We start from the raw sequence: 22,197 nt of genomic DNA, 5'->3' as shown, positions 1-22,197 counted from the left end.
CACACTTCCAAAATATACTCATCTTTAAAAAAAAAAAGTAAGTTACAGAATTCCTCATATTGTAAAGTGCTGTGCAAACTGTCGGCGCTATATAAATCCTGTATAATAATTAACTCACCCCCACCAATTCTCTTGAACCATATTGCTCACAATAAAGTATCAAGGTCATTTTGACTACGATAGCAATTGGAGTGTTATACCATACTGCCTGGGTTTCTGTCCCAGATTTATTTTTCTTATAAATACAGTGGATGACTAACAAACCATCTGTATTAGCACCAGAGATTAGGCTAACAGACAGAAATAAACTCAAAGAAAAATAGTTTTTGCATCCATTTCTAATGACACGCATAATTTAATACCATGAGTATGATTTTATTATGAAGAAAAAGTGTCATGTCCACTGGTTTCAATTAAAGAACACTATAATAATGTTATCTATCAGCAGATAAAGCTCAAGCTATTTTATCACAAAATAAAATCTTATACTAGAATTCTTTAGGGAATCACATTTATGTGTTATTCGGTCTGATGTATGAATTTAAAGCTGCATAGTCTGACTTATGGGCCCTTTTGCAAGCAAAATGATGCACAATTCAATTACCATCCCTCCAAGAGTCTTAGAAATTACTTTTGTGGCTAATTAAGAATGATTGGTAATCGACATATTATGTTGGAGTAAAACCAGTTGTGTAAATAAATGGAAATGGGTAGGAACTGAGCTGCAGTAAAAAAACAGCAGTAGGAACCATGTTACAACTGTATTGTACAGTCCTTGAACAATCTCTTAGATTTACCAACAACTATTCAGTGTAAGGGTTTACATACATTTAATATACATCTAATCAAGTAGGGCTTTGCACTTTTTTCATTATGATCTCCTTAAAATTGTTAGATAATTGAGCAACAAAACATTGTGAGCCACTTGTCTAGCAGTGCACTTGTATCTGTTGGTGTAATTTTTTTTCCTCTTACCTGTTTATATTCTGACTCCCGACCGACTTGCACTTGTAAGATATATGCAATAGGGTCTCCTCTCATAGGTGAAACGGTCTCCCATGTAATTTCACATGTGTTTCCTTCTAACTGTGTCACCCTGGGAGCTGGAAAATGCAGATTTTTTTAACAAGGGAAAAGCATCATTAATACACTATAAAATAAGTTAGCAGAGAAAAAATAAAGTAACCATGCCTGAACTTTCAATATATTCTACGAGGCTTCCATTGCACAGACTAATTCCATTCATAAAATAGCAGGGGCTGGAAGCAGAAGGCATATGGATCAGTAGCACTGAGCTAACAGCACCACTGCAATACAATAACAGTTAAGCAGAGCTGGATTTTGGATAGGACAAAGGTAAAAGTAAATAGCATATTACACTTAACTTCCACTGTCCCTTCCACAGATAAATCCTGAAGGTCTCCCTTTACATACTTAAAAAAATAATTAAGACATGATTCCTAACAGTTATTCTCTTGGCAAGTGAATTTAAAATTCGGCTGGCTGAATTTCAAACCATCTACGGGCAGCTTTACTCTCTGTCCCCATAAAGTCGTGTATACAAAAATATGCCTATCTATTATAATACTTTCCAAATGAATCAAGGTTGTTAATTATGTCTGTATCTACGTTGGAGGATTCACCCTCTCTGTTTATTCTGGAGACCATTGTCACCGGGAATGATAATGAGGGAGATATACTGTATACAATTTTGAGTTGTCAATGGAACAGGAAAGGAGGGAGCCTTCCAACAGGGACAGTTCTGGTGATAACAGAGATTTACTTTACTTTGGAGAGATTACCTCTCATTTCCTGGGAGGTAATCCAAGGTAGAACTGGTTAACAGGAGTTTTAACCATTCTCAACTCTATACAAAAAAAAAAAAATAACTGTTTGACTTTAGCTATAATCTCAGTTGTCTGATACAGTATCTGTAATGCGGCTTTACACAAATTAATGATTGAAAAGTGAAGGAGAGCTACCCATACTTAACACTGAAATCAATCAGCAATTATTCTCTGAATACAAGAAGCATGTGCATTATGCTGGAATTTCTGTTTTCCTTTGTGTATTTCTTCCAGCTCTGTGGGGTAATACACTGTGAAACTTTACTTCTGTGCAGAAGCTTCCTATAATAGGGACCTGTCACTCCTGCAGGGTGACTAGTCTTATATCTGCCCCCCCCCCCCTCCTGTAGGTAGTCATTTATGGGTGACCCTGCTGCGTCCCTCCCACAGTTCTGCTCCCTGCACAGGCTCTCTACAAAATAGTGATGATGTCACTGCTATTTTTACTATATATTATTATATAGGATTTATATAGCGCCAACAGTTTACACAGTGCTTTACAACTTGAGGGAATATTATCTAGGTTTGTAAAGGGTTTTGATGCTCAACTGAATTTAAATCCCTTGTGTACAATGAAGAATATATTTAGGTGAAAATTTTAGTTAATGGAGTTCAGTTTTAAGATACCATTGATTCCAAACTGTTGCCTTATGAGGAGTTTATGTGTAATCCCCATTAGCAACTGTAAATATATTTTTAAATACATAACAAGGATTAGTGATATGAATTATTGTTTTTTTTTTAAGGGGTTAATATAGTTATATGTACACATCTAAGGGAACAAGATTTTCAGGCTTTAGTTTGAGAACCATATTGATTTAGCAGTTTCTTGGAAGTGCAGTAATATTAGGATGGGCTAAACATGTGTGTGTGCCACAGGAGATGCTCTGCTATTTACCAGTCGTAAACCTATATGCGAGAAAGGACAACACCAAAATAAGTTCCTTATCGCAGATTATATGGGGCTGAAGTAATTATAACAACCTGCATTAACTTACACTATATCCACTTCAAAAGACGCTCTCTTTAGATATGCAGAGAATATGGCCATCTATTCAGGAATGGACAATTTGCCCAGGACATGACCTTGTATACCTAATGCCCCATTCAAGAGAAGGTTATGACCTGGCATAATTATTTTCCCCCCCAAGAGGGGAGATACTAGTGAGGGACTGAATTATGCTAAATCTAGGGTATGGGGAAATTGTCCAATCTTGGATGAGATAAGCAGGAGGTAGGAGAGGGGTAAGATAGTTCCACCAATCAGGATGGCCCCGAACAAGTCTATGAGACATAGCTCTAAATTAGTTTAAGTTTTGGGTGAGGGTGTGAGAGGGGAGCAGACCCAACCACTACAGGGGGCCCCATACTACACCACTGGTAAATATCAGGACATCTCCTAGCACTTATTTGTATACATGCTTGTCCTGTACTCTCCATGTATTGTCTGTCTTGCTGTTTGTACAATAATGTTTTCAGTATTATACTCTATATTCCTTCATGTAATCCATGATTTTTCCCCTTTTCTATACAATAGATAGATTGCTGTGTATCAGTTTAGACCTTCTTACTACTTACCAATACATGTTTGTTGTTGTGTTAAAGCTTTCACTCATGGTCAAAGAACTCTTATTAACCCAAATCATATCTGAGATATTAAATCTCAAAATGTTATTTTCGGGTAACTTTAAAAACATTGCTGAAGATTATTAATGCTATGAGAACATACAGTACATATATTTTACTCCATTGTGCTTCATTATAAGCTGTTATACAAGGAGAGAGAAAAATAGACCAAAGGACCAGATATCTCAATCACCCTGCGCTAAGAATGGAGAAAGTAATAATAATGCTAAAACCATATATATTGCAAAATGGTATATTAGTAGTAGATAGCTGCTGCCTTAATGAAACCAAAATGGTATATAAAGATGTGAATAACCTCAAAGTCAGTCTAGACTCAAAAGTACCACATAAGCAGCGCATAAAGATTATACATGAAATAAAATAACATTGTATGTATAAATAAATGGGTGAGAAGGATGTACTACACCCATCACCACGACGTGAAGAAATGATATGGAGAACAAAAACTTCCACCCCACCACGTGACCCCCTAGGCAGTCAACACTCACCACAGGCTTGAAATCAATGTGCCTTCAAAAGAAATTGTAGACTCAGGATCGCTCCACTGAATGCTACACACTGGCAGATGTTCATGAGTTTCACACTCGAGGAATACCCAATGTTAACTGCAGTACTCCAAACAGCATCACATGTGTGTGATGCGCCATCAGTTGAAGTCAGCCAATGACGAAACGCGTCAGTGCGTGAGCACGCTATCACCCCAGCGATTACGTGCTGTCAGCAAGACGGAAATTCCCAAACGTTGACGACAGCTATGAGGTTATCCGAACCGGTCCGAGGGAGATCAGAGCGGAGCCTGGTGAACGAAGGTGTCCGAGCGTCTCCGGGTGCAGCTATTGGGATCCGATTCTAGGATTCACTGCCGGGGACGGAACGGCATCGGTGAGATTCTGGCCGCATATCATCCGGTCATCTCCATTTGTTTATATGCCTGGTTTTAATTTTAACATGTGAGTGTAATGTGATGGGGATGGGCTTATTTTATTAATAAAATTGTCAGTATTGGATTACTGCCCTATGAGCGTTTTTCCTTTATACACACATGTGATGCTGTTTGGAGTACTGCAGTTAACATTGGGTATTCCTCGAGTGTGAAAGTCATGAACATCTGCCAGTGTGTAGCATTCAGTGGAGCGATCCTGAGTCTACAATTTCTTTTGAAGGCACATTGATTTCAAGCCTGTGGTGAGTGTTGACTGCCTAGGGGGTCACGTGGTGTGGTGGAAGTTTTTGTTCTCCATATCATTTCTTCACGTCGTGGTGATGGGTCATCCCTCTGGAGCTGTTTGATGGACTGTTGTGTATATATAGTACATCCTTCTCACCCATTTATTTATACATACAATGTTATTTTATTTCATGTATAATCTTTGGTACTTTTGCATCTAGACTGACTTTGAGGTTATTCACATCTTTATATATCATAAGCGGTTATAAACACAAATCTGGGCAGACCAATGACATGGGAGGCCTTGTTTTTTGGAATTGCATCAACATTGTTTACACAGCATCATTATCAAAATTCAATAGCATTGCCTTTTATTTTACCTTTAAGTATGTCTTATCTTAGGCTCAGCACTTTAGATTTATGCAACCCTATGTAATTATGTAATAGCAGCAATTTATCCAATTACTGGTACACATTTACTATTTCATACTCTATGTGGGTGGACATCGGAGATGGGGGGTGACAGGTTTTGCATGTGAGAGTGACTGAAATATATGCAAAAAAGGTCTTTGTTATTGAAAGTGCATCTGTCCAAATGAACAATAATAGTTACGGATGTGAAACTAGCTGAAATAACTATGCTGTTAAGATAGCAGTATGATTATGTAATATGTCTATCTAATAATTGAAGCAGATGAATTGGATGGTAGTATTTTATATATAGATATAGGAGATGCATAACAATACAATTTTTTGTCATCTAAGTGTGTACTCCTAATGTCAGCTACCTTGTACACCCTCATCGTGGGCATTCTTAAATCAAACTCAGACAAACGGATAAATATAGAGTTGAAATACATTGACATAAGCTCTTTTACAAAGTAAAGGCTTTGCAATTGTGGTTTTTGCACTCTACCCCATAGTAGTGGTAAGTAAAGCAATACAGTATGGTTACTGAACTGCTGTCTGTAATTGGACAAAAAAGTAGCAGTAGCACACTAAATAAAATCGAAAACTCTGATCTCTCCTCCTGTTCCAACTGTTGAGCAATGCACTTAAACAGAGCCCTGACTGGCATAGCTGGTGGGCACAGGATTACAAGGCTATTACGGTTGATTATTAGCACAGGCTCAATTGTTTATGCCAGTTCTACGGAAAAATACATTTGATTATTTTTAGTGTAAATTAGCATTTTTTTTCAACTACCTAATGTTCAGCTTTAGAGGTTTTTTATATATATATATATATATATATATATATATATATATATATATATATATATACATATACACACACACACACACACGCACTGTACATACAATATATATATATATATATATATATACACACACACACTAAACAAAATTATAAACACAACACTTTTGTTTTTGCCCCTATTTTTCATGAGTTAAACTCAAAGATCTAAGACTTTTTCTACGTACACAAAAAGGGCTATTTCTCTCAAATATTTTTCCCCAATCTGTCTAAGGCCCCTTTCACACAGGCGGACCATTCAGATCCGCCTGTCAGTTTTTTTGTTGGATCTGAACGGTCACCCCATGCATCTCTATGGGGCATCGGATGTCAGCGGAGACATGTCCGCTGTTATCCGATCCATCAAATCTGGACGGATGGAAACCCTATTTTCCATCCGTCCAGTGGATCAGATCGGATGGGATCGGATGAAAACGGACCGACGGCCCATTCCCATCCGATTTCCCCATAGAGATGCATGGGGACCTGACAGCTGTTCTCCACACACATCGTGGAGATCAGCGGTCATCCTCCTGCTCAGCGGATCGATCCCCAGCTGAGATAAACGGAGTCCGTTTGACGGACTACTAGTGTGAAAGAGCCCTAAATCTGTGTTAGTTAGCACTTCTCCTTTGCCAAGATAATCTGTCCACCTCACAGGTGTGGCATATCAAGATGCTGATTAGACAGCATGATTATTGTACAGGTGTGCCTTAGGCTGGCCACTCTAAAATGTGCAGTTTTATCACACAGCACAATGCCACAGATGTCACAAGTTTTGAGGGAGTGTGCAATTGGCATGCTGACTGCAGGAATGTCCACCAGAGCTGTTGCCCGTGAATTGAATGTTCATTTCTCTACCATAAGCCGTCTCCAAAGATGTTTCAGATATTTGGCAGTACATCCAACCGGCCTCACAACCGCAGACCACGTGTAACCACAGGACTTCCACATCTAGCATCTTTACCTTCAAGATTGTCTGAGATCAGCCACCCGGACAGCTGCTGCAAAAATCGGTTTGCATAACCAAAGAATTTCTGCACAAACTGTCAGAAACCATCTCAGGGAAGCTCTCTGCATGCTCCTTGTCCTCATCGGGGTCTCTACCTGACTGCAGTTTGTCATCGTAACCGACTTGAGAAGGCAAATGCTCACATTCAATGGTGTCTGGCACTTTGGAGAGGTGTTCTATTCAAGGATGAATCCCTGTTTTCACTATACAGGGCAGATGGCAGACAGCGCGGATGGCGTTGTGTGGGTGGGCGGTTTGCTGATGTCAACGTTGTGGATTGAGTGGCCCATGGTGGCAGTGGGGTTATAGTATGGGCAGGCATATTTTACGGACATGGAACACAGGTGCATTTAATTGATGGAAGTTTGAATGCACAGAAATGTGTGACACGATCCTGAGGCCCATTGTTGTTTCATTCTTTCACGACCATCACCTCCTGTTGCAACATGATAATGCACATCTCCATGTTACAAGGATCTGTACACAATTCCTGGAAGCTGAAAAGATCACAGTTCTTGCATGGCCAACATACTCACCAGAAATGTCACCCATTGAGCATGCTTAGGATGCTCTGGATCGACATATACAACAGCGTGTTCCAGGTCCTGCCAATATCTAGCAACTTTGCACAACCATTGAAGAGGAGTGGACCAACAGTCCACAGGCCACCTCAACAACCTGATCAACTCTATGCAAAGGAGATGTGTTGCACTGCGTGAGGCAAATGGTGGTCACACCAGATACTGACTGGTTTTTGGAACCCCCCCCCCCAAATATAGTAAAACTGCACATTTTAGAGTGGCCTTTTATTGTGGCAATATTGTGGTAATAATCATGCTGTCTAATCAGCATCTTGATATGCAACACCTGTGAGGTGGATGGTTTATCTCGGCAAAGTGCTCACTAACACAGATTTAGACAGTTTTGTGAACAATATTTGAGAGAAATAGGCCTTTTGTGTACATAGAAAAAGTCTAGATCTATAGCATCAAGTCAATTAAACTCCTGGGATATTGACCTGGTCAGTTAAGTAGCAGAAGGGGTTGTCAATCAGTTTCAGCTTCTTTGGTGTTAATGAACTTAACAGGTGCACTAGATGGGCAACAACCTCCAAAACAGGAATGGTTTTACAGGTGGAGGCCACTGACATTTTTTTCCCTACTCATCTTTTCTGACTGTTTTTCACTAGTTTTGCATATGGCTAGGGTCAGTATCACTACTGGCGATAGCTGGACTCTATAGAGGTTGCACAGCCAACAACTCCAGGATGGTACATCAATACGTGCCATTGCCAGAAGGTTTGCTGTGTCTCCCAGCACAGATTCAAGAGCATGGAGGAGATTCCAGGAGACAGGCAGTTACTCTAGGAGAGCTGGACAGGGCCATAGAAGGTCGTTGACCCATCAAAAGGACCAGTATCTGCTCCTTTGTGCAAGGAGGAACAGGATGAGTACTGCCAGAGATCTACATAATGACCTCCAGCAGGCAACTGGTGTGAATATCTCTGACCAAACAATCAGAAACAGACTTCATGAGGGTGGCCTGAGGGTCCAACGTCCTCTAGTGGGCCCTATGATCACTCTCTGGTACCGTGAAGCTCTATTGGCATTTGCCATTTAACAACAGAATTGACAGGTCTGCCATTGGTGCCCTGTGCATTTCACAGATGGGAGCAGATTCATCCTGACCACATGTGACAGACATGAAAGGGTATGGAGATGTCATGGAGAACGTTATGCTACCTGTAACGTTGTTCATCCCAATATCACTGACCCACCACATGACCCATTTGGTGGTGGGTCAGTGATGGTCTGGGGGGGGCATATCCATAGAGGGATGCAAAGACCTTTACAAGCTAGACAATGGCACCCTGGCTGACATTAAGTATTGGGATGAAATCCTTGGACCCATTGTCAGACCCTACACTGGTGCAGTGGGTCCTGGGTTCCTCCTGGTGCACAGCAATGCCCAGCCTCATGTGGGGAGAGTATGCAGCCAGTTCCTGGAGGATGAAGTAATTGATACTACTGAATGGCCCCCACGCTCGCCTGACCTAAATCCAATAGAACACCTCTGGGACAATATGTTTCAGTCCAGGAGCTCAGTGATGCCCTGGTCTAGATCTGGGGGGAAATTCCCCAGAACACCATCTGTCATCTTATTAGGAGCATGCCCCGACGTTGTGAGGCATACAAGCATGTGGGGGTCATACAAACTAATGAGTACCATTTTGAGTTGCTCCAATGAAATTTCAGCAAAATGGACTAGCCTAGCCTGCTGCATCATTTTTCCACTTTGCTTTTTGGCGGTTTTTGTGAATTTTGCCCTCTGTAGGTTATTCATTTCCATTTCCATCAAACAATGGATATATATATATATATATATATATATATATATTTACACACACATTATATATATATATAATTATATATATATATATACACAACCCATGCAATCCATACATACAAAGAAACTGAAACAAATAAGCGCAGAAATGAAGTTATATTCTATAGTTATATTATAGTCTGACCAGACTATATTCTCCCAGTATTTCACAGGCTTGTCTAAATGTTGTGCAGCAAACTAAACGAGCTTCGACATGCTTTTTCTTCAGCAATGGAGTCTTGCATGGTGAGCGTGAAAACAGGCCATGGCGGTTGAGTGCATTACTTATTGTTTTCTTTGAAACAATTGTACCTGCTAATTCCATGTCTTTCTGAAGCTCTCCACAAGTGGCCCTTGGCTCTTGGGCAACTCTTCTGAGAATTTTTTCACTCTTATGTCAGAAATATTGCGAGGAGCATCTGGTCATGGCCGGTTTATGGTGAAATTATGTTCTTTCCACTTCCGGATTATGGCCCTAACAGTGTTCACTGGAACAGTGAAATCCTTCTGTAACCAATGCCATCAGTATGTTTTCCAACAATAAGGTTGCAAAGGTCTTTAGAGAGCTCTTTGCTTTTACCCATGATGAGATGTTTCTTGTGTGACACCTTGGTAACGAGACACCTTTTTATAGGCCCTCAGTTGAGACTGAACCAGCTGATAATAATTTGCACTGACAAGGGGCAGGATTGCTTTCTAATTACTTACAGATTTCAGCTGGTGTCTTGGCTTTCCATGCCATTTGCACCTCCCTTTCTCATGTGTTTAATACTTTTTCCCTGCATCACTCCATTTTAATATACATAACTTAATTTCTGAACTTATTGGTTTCTTTGTATGCATCGATTGCATGGGTTATCCACATATGAGAAAATGGCATGTCAATAGCACCTTTAGAAATATATTTACCTACAAAAATGGTGGCATGTTCAATACTTACTTTACCTTTTATTTTACAGTATATATATCTACATATTCTAATGTTCCAGCCAAGATAAATGGGTTCACAAATATCGTTTTCTTGCACACTACAAACAAAACATTTTTTCACCACAATGCAATGCAAAATAAATTCTGGAGACTGTAATGATACTTAAACCAGTAATGTTGTTGGCACCGTAGAGAGTAGTAATGAATAAAGGTTACAGAAGGTAGAACACTGGGCAAAAGCTGACATCCAAGCAAAGAACAAAATTATTCAAACAAATGTCCTGTGTAATGATAAAAATTTTTACGAAATAAGATATACACTATAATATTAAAAGTATTGGGACGCCTGCCTTTACATGCACAAGAATTTAAATGGCATCCCAGTCTTAGTCCATAAGGTTCAATATTGAGTTGACCCACCCTTTGCAGCTATAACAGCTTCAACTCTTTTGGGAAGGCTATCCACAAGGTTCAGGAGTGTGTCTATGGGAATGTTTGATAATTCTTACAGAAGTGCATTTGTGAGGTCAGGCACTGATGTGGACGAGAAGGCCTGGCTCGTAGTGTGCGCTCTAATTCAATCCAAAGGTGTTCTATCAGGTTGGGGTCAGGACTCTGCGCAGGCCAGTCAAGTTCCTCCACCTCAAACTCACTTATCCATGTCCTTATGGACCTTATTTTGTGTACTGGTGCGCAGTCAAACTGTTCCTACAAAGTTGGGAGCATGAAATTGTCCAAAATGTCTTGGTATGTTAATGCATTAAGAGTTCTCTTCACTGGAACTAAGGGGCCAAGCCCAACCCCTAACAAAACAAAACAACCTCACAACATAATCCCCCCTCGACCAAATGATTTGGACCAGTGCGCTAAGCAGGGTCCATAAAGACATGGATGAGCGAGTTAGGGGTGGAGGAACTTGACTGGCAACCCGATAAAACACCTTTGGGATGTGTTCAAGCAGAGACTGCGAGCCAGGCCTTCTCATCCTGACCTCACAAATGTGCTTCTGGAAGAATGGTCACATTCCCATAGACACACTCCTAAACCTTGTGGACAGCCTTCCCAGAAGAGTTGAAGCTGTTATAGCTGCAAAGGGTGGACCAATTCAATATTGAAGCCTACGGACTAAGACTGGGATGCCATTAAAGTTCATCTGTGTGTAAAGGCAGGCATCCCAATAACTTTGGTAATATAGGGTATTTTGCCTACTTTTAGTACAGTTACTCTTTTACTGACCCCCACCCCTCTCAGCATCCCCCAGTCTTAAACTGGCTTGTCCACACTCTGGCCACATCTCTTTGCTGTGCTGACCACTGGGAGTTGCACAACCAACACTGTACACTGGGAGTTGCACAACCAACACTGTAAAGTCTCTCTTTTAGGCAGCTGCTTCTTCTGCAAAGAAAATCTCTACTCATCCCTATGTAAAGCCAGTCAAGCATTCTAATGGTAGATGGCCTCTCTTATGGCACTTTTCCACTGCAAGTACCGGCTCACCTCAGTTTGCTTTTCCACTGCGTGGTACAAGTCGGCACCTTTCAGCACTGTATAGGCTCTACTCGATTTGCTTTTCCACTAAAGTAGTAAGTGGGTAGGATTACAACGATTCTCTGACCAATCAGTGGCTAGTAGTGACAAACAATCAAGGCTGCATGCAAAGGATTGTGGGATATGGTATAGGTACGGCCCGCTTGGAACCTCAACCGAGGTGGTACTGTTTAAGCAAGCCATACCGAGCCGTACCATGTAGCGAAAAAGCGTCACTGTACCAAACCATACCGAACCGTTCTAACATGTACCATTCGGTACCATGCAGTGGAAAAGCTCCAAACCGAGCCAACCCGATCTGTTCAATGCAGTGGAAAAGCGTCATAATAGAATGAATGGAGATTCTTCCTCTTATTCACAGAAGAAGCAACTACCCGGCAGGAAGTCTTTTCAGCTAGGTGGCTCCCAGTGCACTGCACAACAAAGATCTGGGAGGAGCAAAGATAGGCAATGTAAAGCTGGCCATATTATTCTTGTATAATTTTCCTTTAGATTTACCAAAATCATACAATATGAGGTCAGACCTAAACACTTTCAATGTGTATGCAATCAGGCAGTCCCAACCATAGTTGAAGGTAAATCTAAGGGAAATTGAACAAGAAAACGGTATAATTTATGGCCAGCTTAAGACTTTGGAAGGTCCTGGATAAGGGGGAAGGGGGGCATTAAAGGAAAAGTAAGTACAATTATCTTTTAGGAAATAACTTTGGTACTGCTCTGTTTAGCAATTGTTATTGCTCATACATTTCCCCCATTAGCTGTATGTATAAAGCAACTCAGTTGGGCCACACATCCTATGATGCTGTTGAGTAAAACCAACTATAACCAATATCCATTGACTGACACAAGGAGTCTGGGCAGTTCTTTACTATACAGGCGGGAGAGTTAGAATATTCATCAACACCTGCAACGCTAGAGGTCTCCTGTCCACTACTAGCCCAGTTAGGATGGTGATAGCACTACAGACTTGTTGAAGATGGATTGAGCACATATTTCACAACTTTAATTAATTTAAAATTACTGTTGGGCAGAAAGGTTTTTTCTTTTCGTTTTTGATTTTTTTTTTACAGTGGAAGAGACATACTTGAGTTTATAGCTTGTACACTTTGCAAAAAAATGTTACATCTTGAGAATTCACTTTGCCCAGTAAACCTTATACCATGTAAGGAAATAAAATATATATATTTTTGATTGCACATGACTGGATGAAGGAAGTAAGCACAGCTTCACCTCAGTCATAAGTTATGGGAAGAGCTCCTTGCAAAATGAAAATTCCTTTTGCCTTTGACTTTACTGTTCGCAAACTTCTTTTAATCTTGGGTAGGCCAGTCAGAATGGCAAACCCTGAAGATAACCAAGACCAGATGTCGACAGGAAGGAGGAGAGTGGAGAGGAAGTGAGTATTGCAGAGTAAGTTACACTTTTACCTTTCCACAATCCTCAGAAATCTTTGCTGTAAAGCCTGCGGAGGTTAGAAGCATAGCCTCTTCGCCAAAATTCTCCCATCTAGGCTATGCTTCTTCCACACATGTGCACAACAGCCCCATTCATTCCTACAGAACAGTTGTGATAATCATTCATAGATGACCTTTCCATAGGAATAAATGGTCCAGCAGATAATTACATTTGGATTTCTACTGCCCAAGGCCCTATAATAACAATATAACCCTGATCTAACAGAAAAATGTCAAAAGATATATAATAGGCAGAAACATTGACAACCCTTGTCACTTGCTTCAGATGCAGTAATTTGCCTGCTTGCTAACCTTTAATGGTGGGTGGGACAGACTTGGTTGTGCAGAATGTATAGATGTCAGAAAATGGCCCTTCTCCAGCATCATTAACAGCTTGAATCCTGAAGTTGTAGCCTGTGAATTCAGTCAGTCTCTGCACCTTATATGTGTGGCTTGGACCTCTGTAGATGGGAAGAAACCTGCAAATATAAAACACATTTAAAAATACTTTATGGTGTTTTACTACAAGCTATAGAAATTTTATGGAATCTGCAGAAGGAATGATATTCTCAAGCTATAGTTAGAATTATGTGCTCATATTCTGAACAAATATAGAATCCATATATAGCATGTTCGACTTTGCAGCCCTAAACATGGCATTGTATTTCTCATTTACCATTTTTAATGTACCAGAAAAGTGTGGGTGATGTATAGCCAGACCCATCTTTTTTATAAAGGTGGAAGAAGGGGACAGAAGTGTATAATATAAGATTTGCATAAAAAAATAAAGATCGAAAGAGACCCAGTCACCAACTTAAAAATGTAAGGTAAAATTACAAAAACGTATTTTAAATGCTTACTTACAGCTTTTTCATTTTGATAAATTACTTATTCACTTGCAACTTTCCTTTAATGTACAGTAGCTTCAAGGAGAGGCACAAAGGGGAATACAACAGAGTGTCCATTTGGTGACAATTTTAAATCTGCTGGGACTGCTGACTTAACATCCAAGATGTCTCCACAAGAGATGCTTTCACAGGTAATCAACATGCATAAAATATGGTATATGTACATATACAGTAATCTTTTGGGGATATTGCTGATATAGGCAGTCTGGTAAAGTTTGCCATTGTGGACCTTATTCTGAAATTGTTAGTTGGCGGTTTGTCTCCAGATTTAATAGTTTCCTAGTCACTGATTCAAAACAAATATTTAGCCAGCGAAGATCAAGATAATTGCCTGAGAAAGCACTGAAGCCATTTGACCCTTGGAAATGAATATTTCTACAGGTATTTAAGTAGCGACAACAATTTACGCAGCGATTTTCACACACACACACACACACACACACACACACACACATACATATATATATATATATATATATATATATATATATAGATATACAATATCTCACAAAAGTGAGTACACCCTCACATTTTCTAAAATATTTTATTATATCTTTTCATGTGACAACACTGAAGAAATTACACTTTTCTACAGTGTAAAGTAGTGAGTGTACAGCTTGTATAACAGTGTAAATTTGCTGTCCCCTCAAAATAGCTCAACACACAGACATTAACCACTTTACCACCAGAGGATTTTCCTGCTTTACGTCCAGGCCACTTTTTGTGATTCGGCACTGTGAGAATTTAACTGACAATTGCGCGGTCATGCAATGCCGTACCCAAACAAATTTTTTTCCCACAAACAGAGCTTTCTTTTGGTGGTATTTGATCACCTCTGCGCTTTTTATTTTTTGCGATATTAATAAAAAAATGCGACAATTTTGAAAAAATAACAATATTTTTCTACTTTGACTGTTAAAAAATATCCAATATATTCAATTTTTGTCATATATTTAGGCCAAAATGTATTTAGCTACATGTCTTTGACAAAAAAATTCTCAATGAGCGTATTTTTAACCGCTTTAAGACCGGAAGATTTTACCCCATTCCTGGCCATATTTTGCGATTCGGCACTGCGTTACTTTAATGGACAATTGCGCAGTCATGCAAGGCTGTACCCAAATTAAATTTATGTCCTTGTTTTCCCTACAAATAGAGCTTTCTTTTGGTGGTATTTGATCACCTGTGCGATATTTACTTTTTGCACTATAAACAAAAGAATAGCGACAATTTTGAAAAAATAACAATATTTTTCACATTTTTTTATATGAAATTCCCCCCCAAAAAATGTAAAAATCTAAATTTTTTAACGTTTTAGGCTTATTTGTTTTCTGCTACATATGTTTGGTAAAAAAAAAAAATTGCAATAAGCGTATTTTGATTGGTTTGCGCAAAAGTTATCGCAGCTACTAACTACGGGAAATGTCATTTTTATTGTTTTTTTTCTTTAACTAGTAATGGCAGCGATCTGCGATTTTTTTTGCGGGACTGCGACATTGCGGCGGACAGATCGGACCCCTAACTGACATTTTTGGGGGTACCAGTGACATTTCTACAGTAATCAGTGCTATAAATATGCACTGTTACTGTAAAAATGACACTGGCAGGGAAGGGGTTAACTTTTATTGGTGATCAAGGGGTTAATGTATGCCTGGTGCTTTCTGACGTGTTTGGGGGGAGGGGACTGTGTGACACAGGCACAGATCGCAGGTTCAGCTATGCTGAATCCTGTAATCTGCGACTGCCTGTCACTTAGGAGATCCGCCCGCTTTGTTTACACAAGCGGGCGGATCTCCACACTCGATCCCCGACGATCGGGGAAGAGCGGCGGTGATCACCGCCTCTCCTCCCCTGGCCCGACTCCCGCTGTGTCTGAATACAGCGGGAGCGAGCCTACGGCGGCGCGTGCCGCCCACAAGGGGAGGAGTCCAGCGACGTAGGTCTACGTCGCTGGACGATAACGAGCCACTTTGCCGCAGTACCCTCAATATGAGCGGTCGGCAAGTGGTTAATGTCTAAACCGATTGCAACAAAAGTGAGTACACCCTTAAGTGCAAATGTCCAAATTGGGTCCAATTAGCCATTTTCCCACCCCGGTGTCATGTGACTCGTTAGTGTTACAAGGTCTCAGGTGTGAATGGGGAGCCGGTGTGTTAAATTTGGTGTTATCACTCTCATTCTCTCATACTGGTCACTGGAAGTTCAACATGGCCCCTCATGGCAAAGAACTCTCTGAGGATCTAAAAAAAGAATTGTTGCTCTACATAAAGATGGCCTAGGTTACAAGAAGATTTCAAAGACTCTGAAACTGAGCTGCAGCATGGTGGCCAAGACTATACAGCGGTTTAACCGGACAGGTTCCTTTCAGAACAGGCCTCTCCATTGTCGACCAAAGAAGTTGAGTGCACGTGCTCAGCGTTAAATCCAGAAGTTGTCTTTGGGAAATAGACATATGAGTGCTGGCAACATTGCTGCAGAGGTTGAAGGAGTGGGGGGTCAGCCTGTCAGTGCTAAGACCATACGCCCCACACTGCATCAAATTGCTCTGCATAGCTGTTGTCCCAGAAGGAAGCCTCTTCTAAAGATGATGCACAAGAAAGCCCGCAAACAGTTTGCTGAAGACAAGCAGACTAAGGACATGAATTACTGGAACCATGTCCTGTGGTCTGATGAGACCAAGATAAACTTATTTGGTTCAGATGGTGTCAAGCGTGTGTGGCACCAACCAGGTGAGGAGTACAAAGACATGTTTTCTTGGCTACAGTCAAACATGGTGGTGGGAGTGTCATGGTCTGGGGCTGCATGAGTGCTACCGTCACTGGGGAGCTACAATTCATTGAGGGAACCACCAATGCCAACATGTACTGTGACATACTAAAGCAGAGCATGATCCCCCCTCCCTTCAGAGACTGGGCCGCAGGGCAGTATTTCAACATGATAATGACCCCAAACACACCTCCAAGATGACCACTGTCTTGCTAAAGAAGCTGAGGGTAAAGGTGATGGACTGGCTAAGCATGTCTCCAGACTTAAAACATATTGAGAATCTGTGGGGCATCCTCAAACGGAAGGTAGAGGAGCGCAAGGTCTCTAACATCCACTAGCTCTGTGATGTCATCATGGAAGAGTGGAACAGGACTCCAGTGGCAACCTGTGAAGCTCTGGTGAACTCCATGCCCAATTCTCATCTTAAATAAATAGTTATCTGGTTAAAAACTAGTAACCATAAAATAAATATAGGTACTTATATTTATTTAATCACTTCCTGCAAACCGACGTACCTGTACGTCAGCTTTGCAGAAGTGGTTGTACCGGGATGATGCCTGACATTTTTTTTAGAGCCAGCAGTCAGCTTTCAGGAGACAACAGCTGATGTGGCTCAGCAGCCGCTAGACCCTTAACCCAGCAAGCGGAAGGGGACACTCCCCCCTCCCACAACTCTGCCTGGGTCTCCTGTCCCACCGGGAGACCCGAGAAACCAGTGGGGCACCTATGCCAGCTGGTTGGAGTCCCAAACAAAGTTGAATTCGGCTTTGATCGGGCCTCCGATGTAGCAGTCCCAGGCTTTTTCAATACATATATTGTATATTTACATCAGTCCATGCCCTAAAGGAGCTTAAAATCTAAAGTCACTCTCACTTATTTATTAGGGTCAATTTAGACAGGAGCCAATTACTTACCAGGTAATTACTTACCTGGAGTGTGGGAGGAAACCCATGCAGGCACAGGGAGAACCTGCAAACCCCAAGCAGCTTGTGCAATGGTTGGGATTCGATCTGATGACCCTAGTGCTGCCGCAATTTGTGGTTCTACTGAATTGAGTTTACCTCCACTGATGAATTCAAACAATTACTGGCCGTCTAACTGAGCTGGTGTCACAGAAGCACCAGGATGGGTCGTCAAAGTCTTTGAACATCTCTGCAACATTCAAACAGTGAATATGGCCGAGGCCTCCCCAGGGGACTTAGCTGGTGTGGATCCACTGTACCTTACCACTCCCCCTTTTTTTCTCTTTTTACCACCTTCTTTCATAGGCTTGGGTACATACTTATCTTCTCTAACTACTGCCTAGAGGCTGCGGAGTCTCTCGAAAAACTAAAAGATGCAACCCACAATGGGTATGTGAGGTCTCCCCTTACTAAGATAGACACCTAAACCCTCTCCCCGTTCCCCTGATTGTACTGTCTATTATTAGGATTTAGGTTTAGTACTATACTTCCATCTCTGTTAAGCTTTACATACAGTACATTCTTATTTGACAGTCTAATGTCTGCTTCTGTTTGCTTATCCTAGAAATGTATGCCCACACTCCAGATTATCTGTTATGTATAGAATGGTTCTATTGGCCAACTTGTTTTTACTCAGATGATTTCTCTTTTGTTGTTCCCTTTGTATGTGTTAAATCTTATAAATAAATAATAATAATAAAAAAAAAAAAAAAAAAAGGAAAGTGAAAAAAATAAAAGGAAAATCAAACTTTCTGAAAATGAAAAATTTCAAACAAGAATCTACTAGGGTATAGTCGGCTTTACTCCAGTACATTGTACATATTATGCATGTTATGCAGTGCTTTATGGAGTACGCCGAATCATCAACAAGTCCCTGCTCCCTAGGCATTTACCAGTCATACACACACTTGAATGCAGGATCCTGCATACTCTGTATTGCCATACACTGAGGCTGATTATACAACGTAAGATTTGTGGCCACAGTCTATCGAAAAACGCTTTTCATGATCTAACTAAAAGTCCAGAATTAGATTAAAAGAAAAGCTACATTGGATAAAAAAGGCAAGTTTGAATTTCTTTGATTTCAATGTGTACAATAACTCCTTTAGAAACTGTTAGAAACAGTAGCAAGAATTAGACAAGCTAGTGGAATTAAAATAACGCAATCAAAGATAACAATAGCTTTTGCTTAGGTAATCCTGACTATTTTAGAACTGTGTTTCAAGCCCGGCATTTTATCCCTTGCTAGATTAACAATACATAGGATGTTTGAGCCTTTGTAAACTATCAGCCTTTCCAAAACAAAGGAGAAAGGCAAGGCGATTTAGGGTACTAGGCTATTTACATGGATATTCACACAAAGTTTATAACTAGCTATCATAATTTTCCTGAAAGACCCAAGAAAGGAAAGAATCTGGAGTTAGATTTCAGCAGTATTTACATTATTCTAGAAAATAAAAATTAATTGTACCCATAGACATTAGAGGGCAGTCAGATATACAAACACAAACTGGCTGTCCTCAGAGTAAAGGCTTTTCAGAGAACTACAAAATGCCCCATAAATATGTATACTTGGATACGTGTACAGGCAGTAGAGAAGCTAGTGGCCAAAAGCTAAAATTTTTATTTATCACGGGTTGAAAAAAAGCAACCAGCACAGGAGTTTACCAGCAGAAGATTTATAACAATATTTATGTAGTCAGTCTTGAGATTCAAGAACCGTTGCAAGACAACACAGTATAGCCTGGAGCTTTCACTGCAGCTTCAGCTGTATGGGCAGGACCTGGACAAATGTCCTACTTGCTGCCTGGACAATAAAGCCTCATGCACACCGGAAGTTATCAAAAACGTCAGTAGAAAGCTGTAGCTGTAGAAGGAGTTTTTCCAGCTTTTTTGCAGTAGCGTTTTTCAGCATATTTATGCTTTCTTTAGCTGTAGCGCTTTTTAGCAAAACTATATTCCCCAAAAGCTTCTGGCTCAAAAACGTTGATGAATGCCGAATAGCCATGCTTTTAAGATTTTATCAGAATTAGAGCGTTTTTTACAGCTGAAAAACGCCTCTTAAAATCCACTAGTTCTGGGGTGTTTTACAGCCAAAAAATGCCCCTGCCAAAAACTGCTGATAACAGCCTATGTGTGTATGGACACATAGGATAACATGCTGGGGAGTTTATTGGCTGCAGAAAAAAACATCTGACGCCAAAAAGAGCAGCTGTAAAAACATCCAGTGTGCATGAGGCCTAAAAGATAAAAAGCAGCACAATGATTAAATCATCCCTTTTCTCACTAAGTTTTCATGTAGTGTGCTGACTGTCAACAGACAGCCATTGATTCCTATTGCTGACCCTCCTTCTGCCTGTCCTACTGTACAAGGTCATTACAAAGGTATTAGAGTAGGATATTTATAGTTTCAGGTATTTTGTTAGTTAGTAAATTATTACTTATTTTCTTAGGCTAAGTTCACACTGCAGCATCTTCTGAAAAGCAATCCGTGGTGAATTGCTTTTCAGAGGGGGATTAAACTGCAGCTTTCAGGCATTCAAGAGGCAATCCAGCTGCCTCCTGAATGTCTATTTTTGTGTTTTTCTTCAATGCCAAACAAGGATTCTGGCTAGTGATGTCGCGAACCTAAAATTCGCCGTTCGTGAACGGCGAACGCGAACATCGGCAAATGTTCGCGAACCGGCGAACCGGGCGAACCGCCATAGACTTCAATAGGCAGGCGAATTTTAAAACACACAGGGACTCTTTCTGGCCACAATAGTGATGGAAAAGTTGTTTCAAGGGGACTAACACCTGGACTGTGGCATGCCGGAGAGGGATCACGCAAAAAAAAGTTCTTAAAAATTATAATTTTTTGATAGAGAGCCAATTATTGGAAAAATTAAAAAAAAATAAAAATAAAAAATTTCTTTGGATTTAGCATCTGGGGGGTCTAAAAAGTGTACCTGTGAAGTTTCAGCTCTGTAGCATGTCCAGAACCCCTAAAAAACAGCATTTGTCTTATATTTTCAGGAATATGGCTTCTCTGCGGCTGGCTTTTTCTCTTGCAGGCATTTATCGGGCATTTTTTTAGGCAGGCATGTCATTTTTTGTATTTAGTGTCTGGGGGGTCTAAAAAGTGTACCTGTCAAGTTTCAGCTCTGTAGCATGTCCAGAACCCCTAAAAAACAGCATTTTTCTTATATTTTCAGGAATATGGCTTCTCTGCGGCTGGCTTTTTCTCTTGCAGGCATTTAGCGGGCATTTTTTTAGGCAGGCATGTCATTTTTTGTATTTAGTGTCTGGGGGGTCTAAAAAGTGTACCTGTCAAGTTTCAGCTCTGTAGCATGTCCAGAACCCCTAAAAAACAGAATTTTTCTTATATTTTCAGGAATATGGCTTCTCTGCGGCTGGCTTTTTCTCTTGCAGGCATTTAGCGGGCATTTTTTTAGGCAGGCATGTCATTTTTTGTATTTAGTGTCTGGGGGGTCTAAAAAGTGTACCTGTCAAGTTTCAGCTCTGTAGCATGTCCAGAACCCCTAAAAAACAGCATTTTTATTATATTTTCAGGAATACGGCTTCTCTGCGGCTGGCTTTTTTTCTTGCAGGCATTTAGCGGGCATTTTTTTAGGCAGGCATGTCATTTTTTGTATTCAGTGTCTGGGGGTCTAAAAAGTGTACCTGTCAAGTTTCAGCTCTGTAGCATGTCCAGAACCCCTAAAAAACAGCATTTTTCTTATATTTTCAGGAATACGGCTTCTCTGCGGCTGGCTTTTTTTCTTGCAGGCATTTAGCGGGCATTTTTTTAGGCAGGCATGTCATTTTTTGTATTTAGTGTCTGGGGGGTCTAAAAAGTGTACCTGTCAAGTTTCAGCTCTGTAGCATGTCCAGAACCCCTAAAAAACAGCATTTTTCTTATATTTTCAGGAATATGGCTTCTCTGCGGCTGGCTTTTTCTCTTGCAGGCATTTAGCGGGCATTTTTTTAGGCAGGCATGTCATTTTTTGTATTTAGTGTCTGGGGGGTCTAAAAAGTGTACCTGTCAAGTTTCAGCTCTGTAGCATGTCCAGAACCCCTAAAAAACAGCATTTTTATTATATTTTCAGGAATACGGCTTCTCTGCGGCTGGCTTTTTTTCTTGCAGGCATTTAGCGGGCATTTTTTTAGGCAGGCATGTCATTTTTTGTATTCAGTGTCTGGGGGGTCTAAAAAGTGTACCTGTCAAGTTTCAGCTCTGTAGCATGTCCAGAACCCCTAAAAAACAGCATTTTTCTTATATTTTCAGGAATACGGCTTCTCTGCGGCTGGCTTTTTTTCTTGCAGGCATTTAGCGG

The 22,197-nt window shown here is 40.5% G+C and overlaps 1 protein-coding gene across 1 annotated transcript in view; it reads right to left on the bottom strand.

Annotated features, from left to right (window-relative positions):
* The window catches only part of FNDC3B (fibronectin type III domain containing 3B), a 512,453-nt gene that overhangs the window by 8,019 nt on the left and 482,237 nt on the right, over positions 1-22,197 (bottom strand). Inside the window, exons 24-25 of the mRNA XM_082249863.1 lie at positions 13,558-13,724; positions 976-1,103 (exon numbers count right to left, since the gene is read on the bottom strand). Coding sequence (XP_082105989.1) covers positions 976-1,103; positions 13,558-13,724 — 295 coding nt within the window. The remainder of the gene's footprint in view (positions 1-975; positions 1,104-13,557; positions 13,725-22,197) is intronic.

The sequence above is a fragment of the Pelophylax lessonae genome (genome assembly GCF_965119305.1).
Source record: "Pelophylax lessonae genome assembly, chromosome: 3".
Lineage (NCBI taxonomy): Eukaryota > Metazoa > Chordata > Amphibia > Anura > Ranidae > Pelophylax > Pelophylax lessonae.
The sequence above is the reverse complement of the archived record's forward strand: the minus strand, read 5'-3'. Positions and strand labels throughout refer to the sequence as shown.